Source organism: Opisthorchis viverrini (assembly GCF_000715545.1).
Source record: "Opisthorchis viverrini unplaced genomic scaffold opera_v5_202, whole genome shotgun sequence".
Taxonomy (NCBI): Eukaryota; Metazoa; Platyhelminthes; class Trematoda; order Opisthorchiida; family Opisthorchiidae; genus Opisthorchis; species Opisthorchis viverrini.
In genome coordinates, this window is record NW_008751858.1 from 326,394 (window position 1) to 353,881 (window position 27,488).

General features: G+C 45.2%; 1 protein-coding gene across 1 annotated transcript in view; it reads right to left on the reverse strand.

Moving 5' to 3' along the window:
• T265_08104 (hypothetical protein) overlaps positions 1–27,488 on the reverse strand; it is a gene marked incomplete at both ends in the record, with an annotated part of 36,251 nt that overhangs the window by 4,841 nt on the left and 3,922 nt on the right. Inside the window, 4 exons of the mRNA XM_009173811.1 lie at positions 4,605–4,766; positions 13,140–13,320; positions 15,812–15,986; positions 25,960–26,462. Coding sequence (XP_009172075.1) covers positions 4,605–4,766; positions 13,140–13,320; positions 15,812–15,986; positions 25,960–26,462 — 1,021 coding nt within the window. The remainder of the gene's footprint in view (positions 1–4,604; positions 4,767–13,139; positions 13,321–15,811; positions 15,987–25,959; positions 26,463–27,488) is intronic.

Here is a 27,488-nt window from a genome sequence, read left to right on the forward strand (position 1 = left end):
CATCATCATCATCATCAATGACAGCAACATCAGTGTTGGCACTGATGCTTCACTGCCGTACAACCATAAAGTTCGTTTAGTTATATATATATATATATAATATATATAATTGTATTAAAAGCCCTAAAGTGAAGAGAAGAGAAAAAGAGTGGGTGAGGGAGGGGACCTGGTGCTGGCCTATGTCAAGCATACTGAGGTGCCTACACCTCCAACCGCTCAATCAGACAATCTGGAAAGAAACTGACAGCACGAACGCCACTGACATCGATTAGCCGCCATTTCTTGCAACGTCTCCAGCCAAGCACAGATGGGGTCACGGGGACCCCATCCTGGGAGGCGTACAACACCAACAACACCCAAACTCTTCGTGATCTCTTTCACGCCTTTTTGCCAAGTCATGTGCTGTCCACGGAGAATGATACAAGGCTATTTATTGGCTGGATTTTCAGGGGAATATTTGACCTGGATAAAACGGTTCCTGACAAATGGAGAATTTACGGCCGACTCAGGTTGAGGTAGATTCGTGACGAGTTGAACAGATTTTGATTGTGCAAGAGTTAGTCTAGTTGCGGCAGACATTTCAAACCAAAGATTACGGTGATACGGTCACGCGCATTCAAATGACTTCTTCAGATGTGCTCAAAATGCGAAGGAGACCAAGTGTGATTTTGACTTTTCGGCTCCGCCAACGGGTAGCATTCAGGATGGAGTTTGATTAACTCGTCAACATTGGACTGGAGAGGCAGCAAGATACAGCCATCAATCGATGTTAAAAACGCTCATGCCATTATTTTACACCCATATTATCAGATCGCCAATGAAGGTTTACAGGCCTTGCAGTGTTTTCAGTGAGCCGGTACGAAGTCTCTTCTACGTTCTCCCGCTTCATCATTTCACTCTATTTCAAAAACCTGTGTCGTTACGTGACACCGAAGCACCAATATCAACACCGATGTTTCGGTCTGAGATGATACGGATGCCTGATCAACAGTATGATTAAATGTCACAGACGGTGCTAACCGTTAGTCATTCATTAATCACACGGTTTGTGGCTGACAAGTGACGACATCTCAAAACAAGGTCCGTATGATCTAGTCAGCACACCGCGAGCTTTAGTTCGAAAGTGCATTCTTATAAGCTAATTAGCTTAAACCCCTTCAGGTGCCTAGCTGCCATGCGACGCTTACACTTTCACGTCTTCCGTCTTCCACAGCTCTAACCACTTGAACCATCTCGCTCCCAGCTAACTAGCTTGCGGGTTACCAAACTCAAGGTCACGAAAATTCAGGTTGTCGATTGAGAGCAAGACTACTCGGTACGGTATTGATAGATAGGGTGCCTTAGGAAAAGACGGGGCAAAATGCTGACAGGATCCGAGAGTGATACGGTTTGAACAGTCTGAAGCTGGGGCTTCGCAAAGCTGATGAGTTTCAAGACGCACTGGACACTTGTACATTGATTCCTGGCCTTTCATCAGAGGACGGTTTAGCACCACCAAAAAATAAGGTGAAAAAAGTTGCGGCGTTTATTCAACCGGAAAATGTCTCAATGCAAATGTGTGATGGATTTGATTATTGATAGACTCGATATTCATTAGAAGTTTCGTCCTTATGTTTCGGGCATCAAGCTTCGATTCCGTTCTCCATACACGTCAACGAACCGAGGGGAAATCGTCTCCATTCTGACCGGGAGAACCCACCGTACATCACATAACTGAGTCGGTTCGCCAGTTCATCGACTACAGCATCGATTGGTCATTAAAACGTACAGCGACGGCCCTAACGAACTCTGCACACAACCAATGCGTGTACCCGTAGTCAGTCTGGCGCGCGGTGACTTTTCTTCAGGAGAAGCAAACCACATTTGTCAGTCAGGAACGCGTGCAACCAATGTTTGTCCATCGCAACGTATCATGTGCTCACGGTCAAATCCACAGCTGCTCGCCTTTTGTCTCGGTTCAGTCTTACGTAGCCTGTGCATGTACAACGCAGTCAGAACAAGCTCCATGCGTCCCATCACTATCGGCTGATTCATCCACTTAAAAACTTTTTGGGGTGTGGCTGAACTGCGGACCATGGTTTCTGTCAGATGCGTCTATAAGAAGAAACAGAGTGTCCCCGACTGCAAATCCAACCAAATGCTTAGGACTGCTGCTTTTTGTCAACATACATAAAAATGAGTATGACACATATATGATCAAATGGTCGGTAGAGGACTTCGCTGCTGAGATAAGGTAACAAGGAAGCGATTCAGGCAGGCAGTCTGAGTAAACGCACAGAAGATATAATCCTCCTACTCAAACTGCACCACATGAACGTTACTCACAGTAATCAATATAGTATGGTACCCAGTAGGCTTGCATGGTCAAGTACTTGCGGACGCAGTACGTGGTCTTTGAAAAGACCCCTGCAGATGAGTACAGCCCTTTCAAAAGGACGAACTAAGGAAAAAAGGAATAACTGGTAGAAAACCTCACGATTACAACGGAAGTGTTTGAGTGCTAGAACTGGGAAGAGTAAATCAGACTGGACAGACGTAATACATTAATCATAAGTCTGCTGGAAACCTTTCTGCGATGCTGGCCTATCGTACTAACTGAATCATGAGGCGGCCTGTTGCACCTCAAACAGTTGAAGAACATCCTAAACGAGAGAACCAGTTGGGATTCAGTTACGTATCCCGCAAAAACCAAATTGGTATGCACATGAGTGTATTCCGCTAAAGCAGGTTGGGTTTCGACAGGTTCCTAGCATTTGAGTCGCCACAATTAGCTACTGTAGACTCTGGGTTGGACTGGCCTAGAAGGTACCACTTGCCTACGGGTGTACAAAACAGCAAACACGATGACGGAGAGACACGGTTCACTCAGTTTTAATCGAGTAGAGGATAGATGTCCACGAGGTAAATCCATCTGCAAACCAAGTTGGTGTTAACGGGAGACTTGACTGAATTCTAGCTAATATGACGACAATCTTCAGTTTCATGTGCCTCATGCTTCTGTTGGTACGATATTCGAGATACCGCTGCATATTTTATCGACATTACAGACTACTCGTAAGGTTGCTGAAAGTCCTGGGCTATCGAAATTTTCAGCAACCTTACAGTTATGCCGAGGTGGGATAGCTACTTCTCTCATGCTGGGGTTTATCAGTGACACAAGCACAAGAGTTTGCTGTCTTGGTAACACTGTGTATGCGTGTTGTGTAATGTCGTAATGAGTGTGGTAACGGGAAAGGAATAATCGTTTCGCTCAGTGCACGCTCACAAAAAAGAAAGTCAATCTGCTTTACCAATTACTCATGTAGATTATGAACTCGGTTCGGTGTGTCGTGCCTTGCTGAACGGTCGTGCAACACTGTGTCGGTCCTTGGCTTCCTTGGCTCCGCCCACAAGAGACACGGTAGTTTTATACAGCCCTTTATGGAGACAAAGGAAAATTATTACAACCGTATTTATACACTCGTCAAGGGTTGTTCCACAAGGTGGTAATAGAACTTTTGTGAGGGGGGCAAGAAGCGTCGAGCTAAAGATATTGGATTCTGATTGGCTGACATTCTGACCAATCAGGGCATGCCTTCGTTTGGTCCGTAGCCCACATGTGACATCCGTCCAATCAACTTGACGTTCGGCAATTATGGGCGGCTGGCCTCCTGACAGTGCCATGGCAACTTGTGGCCACCATCGAGCTCAATTAAGCTAAGTTACATTCAATCTGGTCTGAATTCGCCGAGGGTATTGTCGGAAAAATACGATTGCATACGTATACTCATATTCTGGATATATTTCCTACCGCATTGCCAACAAACCGGGGGATTTGGGATGTTAGCAAACCGCCACTTGATTGAGGGTTGAAGAAATTATACTAGAAATCTGGAGCCGGTTGATTTGATTGACTTGATTCCTGTGGCCAGCTGAGTCGAGCACCCATTCCTACATTCTCGGGTTATCAAGGGTGCCTCGTTGCAGGGCAGTACATCCTTCCACGTGAAGATGCTGTCGTGACGCGAAGTCAGTTTTAATCGCCAAAACTATGTAAAACTCAGAACGTGCGGCGAGGCGAAGTTGCTTTCGACCACCCCTCTTGAGAAAACACATCTAACTTTGATATGGCGCCTCACCGAGTTACTCAAGGGGTTGCAAACGCCCTCGAATTGACACACTTGACGCACATTATCAAGTTTAGGAAATGTGGGATAGCGGTCTGGGATTCACTTACATCAAGAGCACGGCTCCCTACTTTTGACATAATTCCCGAAAATAGCCCAAAAGGGGTATCAGCTCAGGCTGAGGCACCGAAGATCGCTCCAACCAGTCAGTTCGAAGTCACCTAATGTGAAACATATTTCGCATACGTAGATGATCGAAAAAGACCTCAACTACAATTTTGTTGGGCTCAAAAACGACAGTTTCGTGAAGTAGAACCCCGCTGTTCAAACAGAAACTTTGGTGTCTGGATTGCAACAATCGTTTCAAATAACAGGCAATAAAGAAAAATCAAAATCACGGCATCGTACCAGTCAAACTATACTGAAAGCAAATTGGAATCACGTGATCAATAACGAGTTCCGAACGATCCAAAAAGTACTTCGAAGAAGCTAGCTTACCATGAGATCGTGAACAGGGCGAAGAAGAGGTTGGCAAGAATGACGTTGATTGGACGCTTTTTCCCGTGACGAGTTTGCAGGTAAACGTTGACTTTCGCAATTTCCAAAAAGACGTCGTTTAGATCATGTAGGAATACAACCAGGGCACCGATCCGATGAAGGCTGTATGGTGAGGGAAATAGAGAGGAGATGAGTAGTGTCCCGGACATGGTGGTAGGTACAAAATTAACCTGACCTGGCAGCCTTGTGAGGCGGTCTGGAAAACTATACGGGTAAAAAAAATATATTCGTCGAATTCGCTTTGAGTGACCGGCACTCGTTCGCACCTTATTTGATAGGCGGTTACCCGCTGTTTCTGTGCCAAGCGTACTAAAAGATACGATACAATAACGATAGCAGTCCCATCCAGTGATATCGCCTTGCGCTGACAACAGGAAAAATCGTTTATACCTTGATGGATCATGCGTTGGAGTCAACTGCTTCAGATTTTGAAGCGGACAGTGTGGCAAAAAAACGCCCTTTAGATGTCATGAATCTTTGACACACAGAATGTCCTCGCGAAATTTCATTTGGTTTTATTGGTAAGGTCATTCCGAGTCACTTCTCTAATAAAGCTACAGACAGGTAGTATGCCCATTCCCTCATGAACAGACTAGACCTGGCGAGGCAGTTTGTGCCTCGGTGACCCATTGAGCTATACTCGGGAGGAGGGGGGTATCTGTAGTGATACTCGGGGTCTCTCATGAAGGTTGGTCAGTGGTTGACCAACACATTCTCCTGGCACACCAGATTGGGTTTGGACGATGCGCGCCGACTCGCACTGTGAAAATGGTGATGCACGTAAATTTCCCGCCAAACACCGCTGCCTTGCGGTCAGGTTCTTGTGGCAAAGGCTTCAATCGAGAACACTGATTGTTCTCTTGTCTTGGTCTTGGAGCCCTGACAGTATCTTAACCCACGTACAACCATGCATCCGATATAGATCAGTGACTAACTTACTGACCGGAAGCTCCGCTATTCGAATGCCATCCCGACATTTCAATTTCTCCCGTCTAAGCCACAACAACCTGACAGCATCACGACCATCGTGCTTCCTTCGCATAGCATGGCAGTTTGGCACCAAAAGCGTGTTAAAACTGAACGAGTACCGATTATTTTGCATCATCAAATCAATCTTCAAGCCTCAACGCTCATTCTGTCTGGCTGTTCGCAATGTCCTCACTCATAAGCAAGAAGGACAACAAGCTGCTCTTGCTTCCGCATTGGACTCACCTGACATTAATGTCTCTCGTGCATCAGAAATAAAAATTCAAGATGCAAGTACACAGCGGGAAGTTTAGTGTGTCAGCCTACGCCCCAATATCTGTAGCTCTGACACCACCAAAGACAAGTTTAATGACACCCCGAGTGCATTCTTATGGCCTGCTAAAATCTCAGACATCGTGGTGGTTGACGGAGACCTGAATGCGCAGATGGGCAGGCTTAGAGTATTTGAGACTTAGTCGCATGGTCGACATGGATTGAATTAGGTACTTGCGGACAATAGCGAATGAGTGCTTTAGCTATGCACTGACCGGACGCTGTTTTTAAGCATTACTAGCCTCCGAAAATAACGAATTCGTCTCACCACATGGTGATCCCCGAGAGAGTACCAACCACGAACCAAACCTGACCACATTGCTATCGGTTACCGATGGCACCGATGAGGTCAATGCACGGGTCTGCAAGGCTTGGGTCAAGTTTACTAATTTGAGATACCTATGGCGTCAAAGCGCCATGTCCCTGAACCTCAAGAAACGTGTGTATCATCATCATCAGCTGTAAGAACCGCGTACTTGTCGTACGATGGCTCTAGCTGCCACAGTTCCCTTTACCGATGATTTGGGGAGATGGCGCATTTAGCTGAGGAGTAAGAGTGGCAGTTGTTATGAATGATGCGTGAGTAAAGGGTTGTCAGAGGGCTTTTCATTGGGGAGATTGGGAGGGAAGTTATGCACTGGAGGCGATAGGTTGGATGCACGGGCGCCATCGGGGGCGCGACTGAGCCATATCTGATGATGTCTCTAACTATCCATTTGTCCCATTTCGGGGTCCAATCCAGGACTGTAGTGACCAGCACAAATGAGTTTGCTGGTAATGACTATCATACTTCGCTGCCAAGCCATTGTTTGACCCCCTGGCTCAACTTCCGCCCTTCAAGTGGTGTACGACGAAGCCAGTTGAACGGAGCACGTGGCCAAGCCAGTGCAATCTATGAAGTATGGTCAGCTCATCTATCGGGGGTGAGTTATTTCTTCCGAAAATCATTCGACATAGTTCAACATTACCGACCGAGTGTTCCCACCACACCAAGGCAATGCTCGGGAGACATCGATGGTCCTCAGCACGCAGCGGCCAGGTTTCTGACGCGTATAATAATATGGCGTGCACTGCAGCATTGTACACTCGACCACTGACCAAACGTTGTCACGCATACGCCGCAGGTGATGCAGGTTCACAAAAGCTGTTCTGGCCTTCCAAATCCGGATGAAAATATCATCTTTCGCGGGATCACCAGGACTGGTAAAGCTGCTCAGTTAGACAAATTTGTCTACTAACTCAATTGGTTCATTCATGAGCATGAGGTCAGGGTTCGAGCCCACCCAGTCTTGCTGTAGCACTGTAAAAATGTGCAGGTATGAAGCGCATGCCAAAGCATGAGGCAGCATGGTTTATATTATTTAATACTGTTCGTATTATCATGGCGTCAGATCCAAGAAGAGCTATGTCGTCTGTGTACTTGATATCCGTGAGCGAACGCCCCAGGGGCCCTTCAGCTCTACAGACGTTAGAGGCTGGTAGTGAATCTTCCACAATCGTAACAATGGCGAACTTGGAGAGAAAGGGCAAAAGAGCCTTTCCTGACTCCAATCGATGTGGCGAACCAAGGCGACAGCTTCCCGTGTCAGGCCACACTACGGGCTGTTTTGTTGTACGGCCGTAAGACATAGCCTGTTCGAGCAGCGGAACGGAGACGACTTCAGGTCTTCGACAATCCTTGTCTCAGAACCATAGTGTAGGTTGGTGTCGGCGAATGAGTAACGAGGCAGCTAGAAACCGAGTGGTAATTTGTACAGTTGGGACTTCCACTGAAGATAGTATCCAGCACCAGAAGCTGCACTGGTTAGGCTATGTAATGCGCATGCCGAACCATTGTTTGGCGAAGAGGGTACTGTTTTCGGTGCGCGATTCAGACTGGCGGAAGCAAAGAGGCGGCTAATTTCTGACAAGGAAGAGGGGAATGAGGTAGATTACGAAAAGTCCGGGTGCTGCCGGTGAGGCCCGCTTTCCAGGGTGGGGATGGTGTTTTTGTCGTCAGTTTCTATCCAGATTGCCTGAGTGTCCGGAGGTGTAGGCACTCAAAGAGATTGTAGAAGGCTAGCAATAAGACCCTTATTCATCTACTATGATTCTTTTCTTCACAATAGGATTTTCAAACAAACTATGGTTGTATGGTAGCGAAGCATCAGTGTTGAACACGGATGCTGTGTTGTCCATCATGGGTATGCTCATGGCCGTGATTTGAAGATTAATAATCAAGACTGAAAAACCACGATACCTAGAATTTCCATGTAAGCCCATTAAAACAGATGTACTAACTACGAATTCTCACTTGCCGCCTAGGTTCACCAAAAAATAGGGTACCCGGGAAAAACACACATTTGGAGGGCCCATGAAGATTGACTTTATCAACCGCTGTCCATGTGGACGGGCTATTGTTTCCCGTCTGCGTGGTGACGTTAATACGGTGCGTTGTTCTGGCTCAGTTCATCATCGATATTTGGCAAAAAAGGCCCCAAACAAACCAAAATCGGCGATGTGCCAACAGCATTGAAATACAGACCACTGACAAACGAAGAACAGTTAAACAAATATAGGGACGCACTGAAACGATTTGAAGAAGGATCTGAGACGACCTTCCCGTGAAACTGGATGAGAGACAATACCAGATCTGATCCAGTTGCAGAAGGGTCCTACGAGAGGGAATTCGCGGGGACGAGTGAAGCTACTATTGAAACCCTACCGATGCAGTGCCAGTGCCCTCCAACAAAAAAACTAGAGGATTAGAGTGATCTCCAGTCAGTGAACTAGCACTTCGCACTTTGAAAGTGTGTAAACCCTTTAGCAAATCGAAAGATTCCGTTTGTTTACTGTGGTTTACCTGGTTATAAAACGCACACGATAGCCAAAGGTGTCAAGCTGTGTGCTCACTATCTGTAAGCAAACAGTTTGGGAGGACTTGGAACATACGAAGCCAAGGGACTACTGTCGTCCAATAGTTGGTTCGACAAGCAGTCTGGAGCTAGGGTAGTCTACCATGAACAAGGAGTAATGAATGATGAAACAATGCAAAAACAATCAAACAGCTAGATCATAGGCTATGTCTATCCAACAACCGCAGTGGTCCTGGACAGACAAACAGCCAGGCGTGGTTACCATAACGATCAGACGGACAACAATTGCCCTCGTTAGATTTCACGATTGTTACTTTTAATAGCATGCAGCTTCATGTTGAGATGATAACGTGAAAGACATATACTGCAGTCTTGGGACGATAACACCAGAGTAATTAGTCTCCTAGCCATTCTTCCAGTTAATTCAATCGGCCAGCCCATGAATAGCACGCCCGGCTGTGGGACGCTGTCAATGAAATTTGAACGGGGAATACTGCCATTCATTACACAACCACCACAAAAATTCAGTGTGAAATCGGGCGCTTTATCGACCATGGCACAGTACTCTACTGTTTATATGGCCCTCGTGACAAACACAATCATAACAAGGGTACTGCTCACATTCCCATTCTCACATACATATGTTAGCGTGCACTCACTCCCAAAAAACATAGATTCATATGACGTGACCTGGTGTTCACTCTTATCTGTCCACAAAATTTCGACAAAAATTCTGAGAATTCATCACCTGATGGGTCAATCGATTCCAAAGTAGACGATTTGTATTTCCACATACAAGAGTATAAGAATAACCACTATGCTGATCAACTATCCAAGGTTTAAATCAACTCATACTTGGGACACTACGGGTGAGGAGCCAATCGGCAGTCTCACTTAACCAAAATAAAAGAAACAAAATTCCCACTGATGTCCCTTCCTACACGGTAGCCTCTAATATTTGAAGTTCCATTAGAACATGACGCTTCAGTCCTCGTTCTACCCCTGTCACAGAAAAAAAAACTTTCTTCAAAGGTCGCCTGTTCCGTCCTGTTCTTACACTATGGTACTAGACTTTGTTTTTGAAGCCCAACTGATAAATCTCCTTATTGCCGAGGTTGTCTTGTAAGTCCCCTCTGCCCCCAAATCGCCAATGTATGGAAATCTCTAGCAGAAACCCAAGTCACGAACAAGTCACTCTAAACCTATGTCGTCTGTTCATCAATGACAACAGTGCTTTACTTCAACTGGGGCGGACATTTAACTGTCGTAAAACTGATCCCTAGTGACCTTTGATTTCAAAAGCAAAGTGGTGATCTTGTAAAGAGTCCTGAAATCCTCATTAGTGGCTATCCGCACTTGCTCCCCGGGAAACGTGAGACTAGTGCAAAGACGATTGCTCAGCTAAGCTGTTAGAATAGCGTGTTGTGTATTTGATATTCAGTAACCTTCAGCTCACACAAAATTGGAAATCGATGCTCCGTAAAAAAATGGACGATTCCCGGAACAAACCGAAAGCACAAAACACAAGCTGCGTGCGGCGGTTATCAACATCAAATATGCATCAGTACTGGCCGGTAGACCCGAATGGCGTGTGCAAAGTGAGTAACTCTGAAGAAAACTAGGGGTCACGTGAATGCGGTTTGTGGTACAGACACTGTCTGACCAAAAACTGGACTGCAAGACGGAGCACAGCAAAAGACAAGGCAGGTTATACGAACTGGAACAGGATAGAAGCAGCAAAACCGAAGTGAGGTCAAAATTACGTTCTGTTGGTTGGCTGTACAACGACACGAAAAGACGGAGCGTAAGACAGACGGGCAGAAAGCACCGAAATAGTCACCATCATCGCGCGTCCACGCACCCTTTACAGTGTACACCTGTACAAGAGTAGCATTTAGTTGGAAACAAGAAGAGCCGTCAGACTATGGCACAATCGGACAACCTGCCTCAGTTTCAACCTATGGAAAAGCAGCTTGGTTTGTGAATATTCTACTACTAGCTGTTAAGGTCCCTGGCATCAAGCAGCGTGACTAGACCAGTATTTTTGTGGTGTAAACATGGTGTTTATCGAAACGGTGTCCCCGGGATTCAGAATACAACTGGATTTCCCTCACAATGACAGAAGAGACTCAGTTGTTTCGATGCCTCAGCCTGGTCAGCCCTTTCAGATACCACAAAAACAGCCATACATACATGTTCATTAGATGTTTCCGAACATGTGGTTCGGTTAGAATTGGTTTCACATGGAGGTTCGCTGTATCACAAATGTTTTGTTATCATTACACCTCACCGCCGCATACATCCAGGGTTGGAACATCAACCAATCCAGCTCTGCCATTCAAGCGATAAGTCTGGCTGGTTGTCAGAATGCGAAAAATGCCAGGAAGCTGAACACTAACTGGTTTACCAGAGTCTAACCACCAACTGCATTCACCACAGACTATTAAACATTGCAAGCTCGTTTGCATCGTTGTATTCTGACATAAACAAGAAACCTACCATGTGTTTTAACCATGAAGAAAAAAAGAACTCATCATGACGTTTGAAGTCACCAGCTGCGGGTACGCCCCATCTACACCTCATCTAAACTGCATTGATCACATGTCAACGACGAATGCATCCAGGTGTGAATTGGAAAATACTCTATTCCGATACACCATTTCGTTTGAAATCTTACCGTTTGTTCGAAACGATCGATCCCTACTTTCAAGTGACAATTTCCACAAATATCGAGTGCACTAGTAATCACAGCGCTAACCAAGTACAAAATTCTGTCAATCAGTATATACTCGGTGTCAGTTTGTAGTGATTAAAGTATCTCATCAATCGATTATGCTATGGGGCGAATTGCGATGGACTGATGACAACAAAACAGACCTCTTCATCACTTTTGAAACGTAAGAAAGTCGTTCTAATATTTCCATCATTTGACAGAATGGAGCTTGTGTGTTGGTTCATACGCAGTCAGTAAGCGTGCGTTTTAATTTTCTGTGAATACGGAGAAAAAACGAGCCGTTGGTCAGTATGAAAACAATTAGCCGTGCGACCGCTCGGAAAGTATCTGAACACTTTCTCGTTCAGTTACGGATGATTGGTAGAAGGTGTAGTTAACCTGCACCTAGAGTAGATAAAGTACACCTATACTCTCCAGTCACGCAGTTAACGTCATATGATCTGGTGTTGGCTAGCTCGATAAGTGATAACTCACAAAACACAAACTTCAGAGATTTTTTTCCGTCTGAGCTGATGGGATGTCAAGAGTGTGACAGAACACGATCATCATCTGACGACGTAAAATAGTATGAAACAAAACAACAGAGGGGGAGGATTTTCAAACCAAAGCCAACGTCAGTCGGGAATAAGTTTAACGAAATGGCGAAAAATTATCAAGTGAGAGTTTTGAGCCTGGTAATTGCAGAAGGACAGTTCGAATTCGTGGAAAATTAGGCGAGCATTCGTAGCTTGTTGGATACAAGCCATCGGTAAGGCATTGAGGAGTCCCCTCATCTATTTGTGAAAATGAGCAAAGATAACTATCACAGGATGTGCACACATTTCAAAAAGCACGACACATGTGTGCCAACAATAAAATAGGACTAGAACAGACACATTTCGCTTCTGTGATCAACCGAAATGAATTCCTTCAGTCTCATGTTGTAGGCACTGTTTGCAAAAGGGTGATGGACTGATTATCGACTGTTGACTGTCACGCCTACCGGTACTTCGCATTTCTCTATCCGTTAACGGCCGGTAAAAAATACATTCTTCTCCCCGTAACTATGTTGGCGGTCTTCACAAATGAATCCGAACCGAGTGATGCCACTAAATGGAAGAATGCTGTCTGGTGCACTCTGTTCAGCTCACGACATCTGTCTCGTTGTTACCAAGTCAACGTATGTCTGGATATACTTGCTACAAGAATCATTGTTAACTTGTGATTTGAAAAATGGATGATCAAATGGCGTTCTGCTTTTATGGAAGTGGAACAGGTGCACTCATTGTTGCACTGACCTTGAGGCACGAGAACACGTATAATCAATATATACTGTATATATATATATATATATGCAGTAAAATAATAAAATAAGTGTTCAGCTCTAATGTCCTCTCAATGCAGAGCTGAGAGGAAGGAAATACGAAAACTGGGATACCAGAAGGCGGCCCTAGCCTAGATAGAAGTAGTCAAAATACAGGGGACGGGTTCAGACTACAAACTTTCTGGTCAGTAGGTTGGAGCCTTAAGCACTGAGCTACCTCGGTAGTGATCGGATGACGAACTGGCAAATCGACAACAACGTTGCAAGTGCACTAGTGGACGTACCGTAGCACCAGAGAGAATTGGAGAAGCAGTAATGTCATGAAATGATGAATAATCAGCACAGCGGAGTCTTTACGCCACACATCAATGAACAGAACGCTCCAGAGAGAATGCAAGTAGAAGCCAAGCTGGAGTAGGTAGACACGGTAGTAATCCGGTGGTGTTGGAACGTCGAAATATCCAACTAGCAAATAGAGTTCGAATGAAAAAAATAAACAGGGTAAGCAGAATCGTCGAAAGTGTTGAATACACGAGAAACCTGACAAACGGGTTGATAACGATTCTGATAATGATGGGATACTGAAAACTAACTGGTGTTCGGAAAAGTCCATCATGAGCGACAAGCTAGAGCATAACGAAACAAACTGTGCAGAGTACTAGTGTGTGACAATATGACAAGACATGAATGATTGGGTCACATGACCTTCAGCAAATGGAGCACGGCGTGGGTCCTGAAGTTCGGTCTGATCATTGTTGCCCGAATTCCTCGACCCAAATGGAAAGAATAAGATCACAGTATGAGATTCTGTCGTGTAAACAAAACCATTTTATGCAGAAATGTACAACTGTACAACTGTTTCATCCTTATTGACATCATATATATGCTTCACTATATGCGTTCAGCTGTAACACCCTTCCGGTGCCTAGCTGCCATGCCACCGGAAGGGAGCAAGAGGGCTGGGATACTGCCAGGTTGCCCAAGCCTAGACAGGGGAAGTCGAGTGGCGGAGGTCGGATTCGAACCACGGACCTTCCGGTTAGTAAATTCGCTCTCTAACCACTTCGGCCATCTCGCCCCCTTATTGGCATCATCAGCAGTACGCATCTCACAAAACTACGGAGGGTGTCGAAGCCGCGAACTACCGGCTTGTAATTTGAACATTTGACCGTTCGACTATAGGCGGCTGTTCAGAAGTGTGATTAACTCACGCTTAGAAAGGATACATCGCTACTCATCCTGCAACCACGGAACCCAGATCACATAGTAAAACTGTGTTTTTAACTTGTGCGCTAGCTAGATTTGTCACAATTGTCTGCAAGTTCGCAGCACAATTGGGACTCTGTTGGACAATCGTAATCCGTCTGTCTGAATGGGTTTTGTGCCCGTTGCTGTGTGCGGTACGTTCTGATAACCAATTACCCAGGAGAGACAGTAACATTGTCATATTTATTGACCATGTTTATTCCGTATCGCTTAGCCACAACAGATCTCTATCCACAACAGAAATGGAATCTTAAACCATGCAAGATCGAGTCTGCTATCACTTTGGTCCTCTTGTGAATGCTCTGTCCCTTTTTACATAGCGAACTAACGACAAGCCCAACCAACTAAGTCATTCAGAACCCGCTGTTTATCATCGGTGGACGAGATGGCCCAAGTGGTTAGAGCGCGAATTTACTGACCGGAAGGTCCGTGGTTCGAATCCGACCTCCGCCACTCGACTTCCCCTGCTCAGGCTTGGGCAACGTGGCAGTATCCCAGCCCTCTTGCTTCCTTCGGGTGGCATGGCAGCTAAGCACCGGAAGGGTGCTACAGCTGAACGCTTTCGCTTTTTTTCACTTTCATTTCTTGGTCTGTCTACTTAGCTCTATACTGCACGTTAGCTTCAAGTTAGCCATGTTCGTATGTCTCAAACACATGGAGAATCTCTCAGCGGTTATTTAATCCGATTCAATTCAATTTATCAGCTATAGACCGTGTGCTATGGGTTCCAGCTGCTACAGTTTCGATCACCTGAAAACGGGAAAGTGGAATACAAAACCAAGCCTAGGAGGCGAAGGAATGCTAAGTTTGTTCGGAAATTGGGTATCCACGCATTGAAGGCGATAACTTTGATGCACGAGTGCCACTGACTGCGCGATCGGGCCATTTCCACCAATGTCAATAACCACTGGTTATTTGAGTCCCGGGGTCCCAATCCAGGGAGGCGGCAGTTGCCCACCCGACTTTGTTTACTGGTTACTGGACACATCTGATTGTCAAATGCGAATTAACGAGTAGTTTCACGTTGCAGAAACTTGTCAACCGGTAACTTCCGCTTCGCACTGGAGCACGAACTCCGTGCTAAAAACCTGGTTTTCTTGGTACTTCTTTCAGGATATTGTTCACGATCATATGCAACGCAAATCAAGCCTGTTCCGGTACCTTTGTAGACAAACATCATTTATTTGCCCAACGACAAAAACAAAAAATTTGTATGGTACACTTCAACTGAATTAAATGAATATATACATGGGATAACCTACTAACGAATTCCATATATGATCGTACACGCTGCAGGTATGAAATTAAGCATTATTGGATATATTCCGGCACATTGCACGTGTCGGGTGTAGCCCAGGTCGAGGTATCGAACAAACCAACTTACTAGAGATTCGTACTCTCAAAACCCAACATGAGGCTTTGGGAGTTTCGTGCGCATTACGTCTAATTCGATCTTGATGTAAGCGAAACGCTGCACCCAGAGATAATTTTTGGAGAAATGAATATTTCGTGGTAGATGGGAGCAGCGGACAAGAAAAACGGGCGACCCTTTGTGGGATCAGTACATCATATGCGCACAAATCCAGAAATAAATTATGAAGGAGAAAGATCCTTACAAATGATACGACCCATCCTGCAGACACTGCGTTAGGATGGTATGGTGGGTTTTCTTTACAGCTAACTGACTGACCTTCAAAACGCACTCCTTTGAAGATGCGCAACGGATATTGGAAATCAGTGCGACCACTGAGAATGAGAGTGTGAAAAGTGCACAGCCAGAGGACAAGGAACCAAAAAGCCTTCCAACTGGACTCAAGTAACCTCTGAGTGGTTTTTACGGGGATTCCAAGGCGCACAGTCAGATGCTGAAATGAACGGTAAGAGGATGCAAAAAGGTGAAGTCAAACCAAGCATAGATGTTCTAAAGGGGGAGAGAAACGAATGCAGGCCACTCAAACTCAACAGGGGAAGTACCTAGGGATTCCAACCCTTCGCAAACGACAGCCCATTGTACTTTGTAGAAGGCTGAGCTCGTGATACTACTCACTTGAATTGGGGAACACCCTACTCTTGACTAGCATCACATGGATTTCTAATGCCATATTAAAGACTGATCATTTTCTCTGCTGAACAGTGCTATCGTGGATGTGTTTAACAAATTGAAAATGAGCATCGAGGGTGTGCAAAACAGCGGGGTGAAAAGTTGAATGACATGCAAGAACATCAAAGCTTAGTCGCAAACAAGAGAGTATAATACCAGCGGAGTTTAGTGGAGTGCCCGACCACGGTGACAAATATGGGTCAATTGGAGCTAACCCCCTCCAAGGAATGAACCAAACATGTGGTTTCCCTACTTTCTGTACTGTACTCTGTTGTCGAAATGCCAGAGAACTCTGTGCTATACGATGACTAAAATAGCTAGAAACATGCATCAATGACAGGAATATCTGGGCTGCGAGACAAAACCATCTCAGACAGTCTGAGAAAGCTAGCCGTGGAGAGTTGTCGATCTTGTTGACGACTTAAATCACGTGTACCAGAATGCTAAAAGCTGAAAATTGGGATGAGGATGGTAGGAAGGCAAACCAAAAGATCCGAAAAGCCAGAATAGAGTAGATAAGAAAACGTTCATGTGGAAAATACTACCGACAGTTTCCGAGAAGAGATGAGCCGAGTTGTGAGTCGAGACCGAATTACAATGGGTCTTAAGAGGCATTCTCTGGATTCATCACAACACAGCGCCTACTGGGAGGATTCTGGCGCAATCTTTTGGCATCCATGCCTCCATGGCAGAGATTAATGAAATGCAGGAGAAATGCACATTACTCGGTCGAAAATCACACTGGTTGCTCGATCAGTATTATGGAGCCTAGCAAGCGGTGTCCCAGGCGTCGTTAGGCTTCGATCCAGAACCCAGAAATCTATTAAGCATTCCACTCCGATTTTGTTCCCCGTCAGTTTATGTCAGTCAAACAAGATCCGAAAGCGCAGCATATGCCCACCCATGAACCTTCTGGCAACCGCACACTCGTGACCGATACAATTCGTCAACCCCGATGCTCAGATTGCCGCACACGATTTGGGCAGTCCCAAGAGTTCCTCGATGAAGCTATTGTCGTCAAGCCATAGTCAATCGTCATTTCTCGAGAGTCCTTCCTGCCTTTGCTCTCGCACAGATGACTGCCTAGTTATCTTCTGGTTTATACCACGATACAAGCGCTCCTCATTGATTGACTTCAACGAGAGTCTTCATGCTTCCGAGTCAACTTGCCATGCCTGTTGCCTCACTTTCCACCACTCACTGAACATACTGCTTGTATCGCGATAAATATCTCAAGTCTTCGCTCATTCTGTTTTATGCGATTCCATTGTAAACCCTGTACGCTCTTATCTGGACCGATCATGTTTATTTCGCATTTTCACTTTCAAGCGGCGCACGTCTTTTCGTTTGTTGCATCAAATACTGTTGCCCGCCCATTTCACAAGAATTTCCACATTTTGTGTTCTCTCTCTTTCTCCTCGGTATCTGAGCATTATCACATTTACTTTGGTAAGGCGTTATACTGGTTACTGTTTATCCGGAGTACTGATAGAAAAGCAGGCTAGTCACATGTTCGTTCAGCGACTAGCCAATATCTGGTCGTGTAGTAGTGAGCTCAGCATCTCGGATGAAGGCCTGCTGAGACCACACTACGAACATTGGGTTTTGTCACAGGCTTTATCCGAACGAATCAACATGGCCACACGACAGTTAGGCAACCCAGCTCCTCTGGTATTACCGTCACTCATAGTGCAGATGATTACACCAGATGACTATACCGAAGTGAGGTCGTTTTAACCCCAGGTACTCGAAATCTCTTCGCAATGACGTCCAACAACACTCTTCTGTTTAAGGGTTCGTCGTGAAAAGGCACAAAACTGGTATGGAGTGGAAGGTAGCCACCTGCACTGTCGAGCGTGAAAGTCCTGTTGATTGGTTCTACAAGCACTGGCATGGACTGTACTCGCACGCATGGCCTGCTCCACTGTTGACCTGCATCGACTGGTCCTGGATGCTCTGATTAAGTAAGCCATCTTTCATCACTCCTGATCATTCGTATTACAGAGACGATCAATCACTCTCCATATTATCAAATACAGACAGACGCCTCGATGAGACACCCGGGCTGGAAACCAGAATATTAAAGTGTAGTGGTCAGGGATGGATGAAAATTCTAAAGTTCAAAACCGATGAATTCCTGGTCTTCTTTTTCATTTCGAGGCGAGTAGGTTTGTTTTTAGAGACAGTTGCCATCCCCACTCATTTATTGCATAGCACGTACACGAAACCGTACATTGCACATAGACCGGTTTTCAGCCCTTTTTCCTTAACGCCCACAATTCTAGTACCAACATCTCAAACGGGATTGGACAGTAGGAATTGCCGAAACTGGGTTTTGATACAGGTCTCCCACAGTGAAAACTCTGCAGCATTCAAGACAGCCTTCGGCAGTTCCAGTTGCACACGGAGAACTATGTTATTAACAGTAACCTCCCTCCTAAAGCGGCGAAGTTAGTTAACTTGTAAAAGTCATTTGCGGGGATTTTCCACCGGAATAGGTCAATTTTATTAACAGATATGGTGATAACGACTTGATAAAAGCCCACCAGTCACTAGCTTACCTCACAGTTTCAGGCTAACTTCGAGGGAATTCTGAGGGTCTTTTACTTGATACAGTAACTAGAATCTCTATCTTTTACAAAAAAACCGTAAAGCCTTACCGAAAGCCTTCTCTCAAAAGGCCACTGAGACAACTAAATTTAGATAACCGAAGGCCGAAGCGCTGCTCATCGTACTCATAGCTCTGATAAAGCACTACATGAGTCCACCGACCCATATGTATGTTGACGAGACATCGTTCATGAGCAACGCGATAAGCGAACAAGATACCTGGAAGCTCACCCCGCCCCCAAATACAAGATGAAAACCGCGCTACCGACTAACTGTCTGCTGCGCAATAGACAACGTTCTTCAAGAGAATTTCTTTTTTAAAGTGGAGGCAGTGTTATCGGAAGGCTAGATTGGATCTCTCATTTTTAATGCTATCCAGTTTATCCTAATTGGCAAGCGAGAGCTCATTAGAAAATATGTTCAACTTCACGCCAAAGAACGGACCAAAGTTAATAAAAAAAATTGGGGATTAGGTACGCCAGATGAGCATCTAACAGGGCGAAGCGGGTGTCAGGCTTCCAGAAGTGTTCATCAACTTTATGAATAGCCTCGGCTTAAAATAACGATTTTAGAATTTTGAGCGTTCCGTAACTCTTCACATTCAAGGCCTTCATTACTACCAGACATGATCATCTCGAAAATCGCTTCAGGTACTTCATCCAGCTAGACACTAGAACTGCCAATGCCACCAATTCCCGCCATCCATAGAGTAGCATTAGGCAATCATGGAAATGCAGAAGAGTATTCGCTTATTCGTGCAATCAATGTCAACATAAGTTTGCAACAGGTCCAGTGAATTTCGCGGCCTTCCTTCACTTCGCGTGTGCTTCTAATGATAACGGGGATACTTACGGATGCCCACTTTGGCAAATGCAGGGCCCAATCATGTTTTTCTGAATCAGAATCACTGTAGATGGATGAACTCTATCTGAGTCAGTGGTGACTCTGTCCAAAAGAACGAATCTGTTAAGCGCACACAGCGAAGTACACTTGAGCTTATATGAAAGATAATAAGATAATCGTTCAGCTGTAACACTTTTCCGGTGCCTAGCTGCCATGTCGCCCGGAGGAAGCACGAGGGCTGGGATGCTGCCAGGTTGCCCCAGCCTAGACGGGAAAGTGGAGCTGCAGAGGTCGGTTTCGAACCTTACGGTCAGTAAATTCGCGCCCAAACATCTGAGCCATCTCGCCCCCCACCCTGCTTACGTGAAACGAACCCGGGAAACAGATCGGTCTCACAGTGCCTAAGGCCTTCTTTGGACATCTCTGAATATTTTGAAAACGTCTAGATATAGTTAGTCTATCCGCAAACAGTTGACGATTCCTTGATGATGAGTCTAGATTTCCTGTGAGCTGTACAGAATATCAGGTGGTACGGCATAAGTTAAGTGCCTATTTGGGTACTTTGGGTACTTTGCATCCTGTGATCTCAACATTCTTGAGACATTGGGTGAGAAATACCAATAAATTTCAAAAGATAGAACTATGGGTAAATCTCATTCTTTTCGTCAAAATAACACGATACACCAAAGCGTAGGCAAGTTGGAATGACTCAACTATAAGCTTACAACACAGGACAGTGGGTGCATACGACTAAGTGGGGGAAATGTTTACGTAGAGAATTAGGGCCTCTTCTAGTGGGGTGCGCTGGCCTCACGCACGGTGCAGAGTGAACCTCATTGGGCCCAGTGGGGGAGAGGTTCCTAATTCTCACAGAGATTTCAATGACAAACCGAAAGTTGATCTGAACGCGGGATATTCTCTATTCAGGGATTATTTTTTCAAGTACGCGGAACTATCTCCTTAGGGGCCACACTACATGCACCGCCCTTTTAGAGCGACCGACTTCGGTCTGTTCTACGGAATTCCTATCGTGAGTGAGTTCCCACGTTTCCGGTTGCAAAGGCTGAAATAAATTCTCTCCCTATTAATTCCTCCTCTAAAAGCAGTAGATATTTACTATTAACCGGAAAATGCACATACAAGGTTCAATATATGTATATGAAAGTGGACTGGCAACCTGACAGCATCCCAGCCCTAGTGCTTCCTTCGGGAGGCATGGCAGCTAGGCACCGGAAGAGTGTTACAGCTGAACGATTTTTTCTGGGTTGGGACGATCAACCGAAACACACAGGGTGGATATACTGTGATACGTTTCGAGGCCCGTTATTTACCGAAAACAATCTGTCTGGAGTTGCGGAGAGCCTTCATTGAAGTGGTCAGATGTGGTAAACGACAAATATAGGTTCAAATTCACGTAGCGGCATGTAGCCCAATTCCATGTGCATTTTAACAGTGGACATCTTGTGAGTGCAACGGTCGGAAGCAACTGTTTATGACTGGACTGGTTAACACTTGATGTAAATTGCTTTTCACCTAATCTGCTCTGCTCTTCACAATGTTTCAACCACTTGGAAGTGTAATTAAAGGTACAGTGCGGATAACTGGGAACACGGTAGGAATACGGGCTAATGCATACTGTTGCAAAAAAACACATTAACATTTCCAAAGCACGTATGATTAGGCATTCGGTACGAACTTCGAGTTGACCTTTTTGGAGATTGTACCTACGTTCATGGCGAATAGTGTGGGGCTAGTGATTGCTGTTTGTGCCACGAATGATATTCGTATTAGATATCAAAAACAAAGCATCCTAAATAAATGGTCTAATGCCATCAACATCTGCCATCGTCTAGTTAGCGTGGTTTTCTGTGTCTACTTCCTTACTTTCTGTTTGCTCCGAAAAATCCACAATTTGTCCCGGAAGTCACGGAAACCAATATGATGGTCAGTGTTAGAATAGCAAACAAAACTCTTCAGCTGGTCTATTAAAATGGGACCAATGTGCTAGAATTTTGTCCCTTTTTCACGTGTATCACTCTCAGATGACTTCACGAATGTCCCCGAAACAATCCAGTTTATTACCTGAGAGTTGGTGAGGGAATATCCAAAAAACTGATCCTCACAACTAACGCACTCCATCAAACTCAATCACCCTAGGAGAAGACAAGCTCCTCATTTTAGGTAACGTTGCGCACTAGAGTGTTGCTGATGAACGATTGTTTTTACCTTCAAGCTGCTTTTTATCTCTAACGCAATGCTCCTGCCGTTTCTGTGGTAACAAGGAAACACTGGGTAGCATACAATGGGTCAGAACAAAAGGTGTGTTAGTCCTTTTGTCTAGGGTCTTGAGGCTAGCCAGTCCAAATCTTAATGGCAAACAGGCGGAGATAATAAATAAATAACAATGTTTCAGCCGTAACGACCCTCTGGTGCCTAGCTGCCATCCCACCCGAAGGAACTACGGGGGCCGAGATACTGCCAGGCTGCCCAAGCCTAGACAGAAACAGTCGAGTTGCAGAGGTCAGGTTGGAACCACAGACCTTCCGGTCAGTAAGTTCACGCCTTAACCACTGTGCCATCTCGAGCTCGAGGTGGTGTGACATGTTTCAGTCGTGGTGCTCGACAAACTTGGACAGACAAGGGAATGTGAGGACAGACCATTACCCTGAACTTAGTATTTACCGAGTCTTTGTTGTATCTTTGCCCCCTTTCATCTCATATTTTGCGCCGATTGCCTGTGGCAATTGTACATTGAAGGAGCTGTAGTGACTCAAGTATCGGTGTCATGGCATTCTGCCGCGCTTCAATGTCGAAGATGAAACTCGCACGTGCGACAGACGACCACTCATTCATAGCATTCGCCGAAAATGATTTCGTGTCGTTACGAGGGAGTCTCAGTATTATATATGCGGAGATCGGCGTCATCGACATTCTGGTGAAAAAGTGAAAACAACGTGACCAACAACACAACACGAAGCTTAGATGGATCATGCATTCGGGTCATCCATGAGCGGAAGGAATGTTGTAGACTGCGTGTGTAATAGTACCACGAAAATCGATGCCGGAACACACCGTTCAAAATGAACGAGTTAGAGGATCGTACCCTCCATTTCAACCAACTGATCAAAGATGACAGATGACAGTAAGTTGGCACTTTTTTCTACCATCTTCAATCGCAGATGTAAGATGCTGAATTTAACGAATAATGTCGGATTTCCGTTCGAGTCTAGTGATGCTGCAATGAGTAGTCATTTAGGCCTAACAGCAGCAATAACAACCATGGAAATGGCTAGACAGGACTAGTGATGAACTTAAAAGATCTCCGAGAAATACACTCATTTGCAAATCAATTTGGTTTTCACGAAAGACTCAAGTGAATCTCTCGCTTATGATATTCTACAACTGAATGTGCTACACACAGGCCGCCTCACGTTTCAGTTGGCAGGATATTCGAGTATTTCTTCATAAAGGGAACTACTCACTGAAAACTCTTCGACAGCCCACGACCGGTTTCGCCCTTCCACTTCGGGCTCATCAGGTAGGCGCAGTCCCCGAGTTTCCGTCAACCTTATGTTCTACTTGAATCCAAATTGGACTGTTTTCGAGAAATACACCCATGTGCAAATCAATTTGGTTTCAACGGCGTTTTGTTGGTGACCTTTTTGTTATCACTTGCTTAAACACCCTCGACTCCAATCTCCGGTGCTACAGTTAGATGTGAAATGGACGGAGGCTTATCCTTTTTCTATGTACTAATACGCCTCTACCATAAGCATACGTGAAATTACCAGCAGTTGAGTTGCCGGGCTACATTCCAATGGTGCGAGTCAATAGGTACTTCATTTTACATAGCGAGAAGACTGTGCGATATGGGTTGACCGCAAAGCAGGTGTATATTGCAGTCCGGCTATGCCTGATAATGAACATCAGAGGACTTGCTTTGCATCAGCGCGAAACTAGGTCGTCCAACCCTCTGTCTGTCATGCAATCTGTGAATTGGGCCGCAGCAGAGTCACGCCTAGCGGGACGGACGGTGAAATACATTCTGCAGTAGATGGTGAGAACAATAACTTTTAGGTCAGCCAGTCATCTCGCATCATCAACAGTCGAGCTCTGTCAGACACAGGCTAGTAGGATGATTCAGTGAGAGCTTTTTGCATCTTCCAGCCTGTACAGTAATTGTGAACAGAGCCAGACATCGGAACAATTCCGCCAGACTTCCAAAATGCTGGCTATTCAATTTGGCGAAAAATGGTTCCTTGTGCCAGACACGTCAAGGTTACAGACGTCTTGGGTTGGTAGAACGACTTCGGTCGATCATACGACCAGACAAAGCATTTAACTTTTGGCCACCATAACTGACAGCCTGATTGTGAAAATACCGTACCCCACAAGCTATAAAAATCTCCTAGGTCTGGCAAGAACCGTACCTGCTGAGTTGAGGAGTCCTGATTTGAAGAGGGAGAGCGAAGAGCAGCCATTCACAACGAGCATCATGGAGTCACATAGCAGAGGAAAGAGATGAAGAGACATTTGGTGAAGATATTCTGTGACCATAGGAGCGGTAAGCTTAAGTACATATTTAGCCACGTTTCCTATGGATTACAGCTAACTACGGATGAATCATCAAGTGGATAGACGAGAAAAGTGAGCCATACACTGTAGAAGCTCTGTCTAGCACTCAATCAGTTGAGCTCCTCTGTATACGGGTTCCACTTGGACACGATTGAGACTGTCAGTCCGTTTGACTAATTCAGAAACAAAAAGAGTTGGCCAGTGTCCAATTGTAATCTCCTTCTTTATGGTTCTGCATTAATACTTCAGTTCTACCACAACTTACTGGAAGAGCAAAGGATAGCACTACGCTACCGGCCTTCGTCCAGAAAATTTGGAGAGAAACTGAAATCTTATCCTACCCAACGCAGAAATAGCCATTAAGTGAGCATTCTCGATAACCTTCAGGCCCCTTTCCAAGTTGAAAATTGTTCACCACTCAGGGGGCAGAGAATAGAGCGACAAGCGATGACTATTCATAGATCAGTCTTGCCAAAGCCTGATGATCGTGATGATGATGATGATGATGATGATGATGATGATGATGACGATAATTATGGTGATGGAGATATGCCTTAATCTAAAATTCCAAATGAATAATTCGACACCTGGATTCCAACAAAGACTGCAAAGTCTGCCACCAGCCTACGTGTGTCGTAGCTTCAAGATATCGGTTGTCAAAAGCTATGAATAAACCTCAGTTCTTGCAATTATGGGGTTCTGCGGGATAGGAATGTTTGTTCATAGCCACACCACTCGAGTCCAGTGCTTCCCTTTGGTGTGGACTCACCGGAATAATTACGCCAGAACAGGAACAGGGCCGTTCATACGAGAGTGGTGTGGCTATGAACAAACCTCAGTTCATTTACCTGTAGGAACCACGCCTCGGTCGAATCGCTCCTGGGACAGAAGTTAGACTCTACCACACAGTTACCGATAGCCAACAACTCGTGTGAGTATCCCGCACTTACCAGGGTCTAGCCTCATTCATTCTTCATGCACTCAGAACGAATTCACGCGACCTACTGTTAGTCATCTGCGCGAAGAAAAGTCAAATGAAGGCTCTTCGGACTTATTAAATGCCTCGCCCTTTAAGCATATTATTTGCGTTTAAAAGAGGCTCGTGAGGTGCGTAATACTGACGATCCTCGATGGGGACATGTCAACCATATAGCGTCCTAGGCTTCTCAACATGCAGGACGAAAACTAAAAAACTAATCTTCTTCGACCGCTCAAGGTTCACAGATGCAGGTAGAACATTTACAAAGACCATGTAAGGTCATGAATGGATACTTCACGTGGACGAGATAACTTTTGTCAAAACACATCAGACCTACCGAGCAGTAACTCATTCAATGATGGAGACCAAAGTAAAGGTCGAACTCCGGAAACCCCAGACGCTCCGTAAATATGAAGCACTAGGCAAAACTCACGTGTTTGACCAAGAACCCACAGACGAACTATTTTACAATGGAATAAACAGCGTCTAATACGTTAACCCTTTCAGTAAGGATCTGTCTGAAGAAAGACGACTCGCTGCCAGTCAGCTCAATTCCAGGCGGGGTTACATGTTCCCCTGCCTAGGGTGATGCGTCTCGGATATTATTGTGGGGAGTAAAGGTTCGACGGCGACACGAAAGGTTAACTAAGTTTGAATGCTATGTAATAAGACATTCATCCAACAGAAAAGCAAGTAAGATGTAAAAGATTATTAGCTGAGTGAGACTTACATCAAGTAGATATTTTTGTAACGCGAATCGAATGAGGCTGAGAACGACAGCTATGATACAAATGTGTATGAGTTGGGTGATCCGTACTGCGCCGAGCACTCTGAACAACACACCTGAATGCACTGGATACCGTTTCCAATTAAGACCAAATTCACTCAGTCCGATCCAAGATTTGTTCAAGAACTCCAGGAAGGATGGAGTGGGATCGTCGCAGTGCCGGAGCAGTGACTCGAGGTAGGCTGGGGGAAACTCTGTCGGATCAGGTGGAGGCAGAAGAAGGGGCGGATCTTCGCGTAACGATGCCTCAGAAATAGGGAACCACTGGCCAGTTTCCACATCGAAAATGAAGGCAGGTTGCTCCGACGATACGGAGGGATGGTGGTCGGCCAGGACCACAAGTATCACAGATAGCAATGTCAATAGTAGGAAAATAAGGCCAGGCATAGAGATTCTAAAACAGCGCCAAGACCTCATCACAATGTGGGAGATCACAGTAGGTGGATCTGATCAAACCAAACTACCGGATTCGTAAAAATGAGAAAGCTAAAATGAGAAGACACATGGGAAAAGCATTAGCAAAACTGCCGGAAGACGCAGATACCCAAAGAAAATTTGCCCAGGCGTCATGTGAATGCGGCAAAATCGTGGTTCCATCAATCAGTTGTTTTATCTGTGTGACAAGTCATACAAAGGCCAGACTATCATCAGTTAGATATAACTCAACAAAACTCGTAAGACGATCTTGAGCCATGGAAAATGTATTGCGCCTTATGTCGTCCAGTTGAAACACTAAATATCGATTTGTGAGCAGATAGTCAGTCCCAACAGACCACAATCCAAGTACATATACGGTCTAATCAAATAACAGCCTTGCAGCTGTGGTACCCGTGCCGTACCGTGCCATGCAACTCGAAGAAGCATGAGAGGCGAGATGCTATCAGGTTCCCAGAGGCTAGACAGGAAGTTCCGGTCTATGAATGAGTCAAATTCGCCAGTATGAGAAGAAACAATTCCTAAAGACGCCCGTGTTGTACACAAGCGCACAAGAATAAAACTTTTGTGATGAGATTGAAACAACCCAAAGCAGAGATGTTTCGAAGTAAAACTAGAGTTCATCAAATTCCTGAATAAATGAGAGGGTGAGCGATGGACATCATCAACCATCATCAACAAACCATTATCACACGCTATAAAGCCGAGAGGGAAGACAGTACTAGTAAACAATGAAAAGAAAAGGGAAGAGTATGGTCCAAAAAAGTACCATATCTTTAGGGGAAACACTCAAGAGTAAGGCACCTACACATTTGAACAGTGTTGAAATGAACAAATCTGAGCATCACGCTGGAGAAAGGCTGATTACGGACTTCAACCAACATGAAACCAGTACACAAACATAGGCAAACTTTAGCTAGGCAGTCCGGCTAAGAAATGACAACATCCGCGCCAATGCAATTGGTTGCATACCGTGTTGCGCAGGGTTTCCAACCATGTGCAAGCAGGATCACGTGGACCACGGCCAGGAAGGTGTA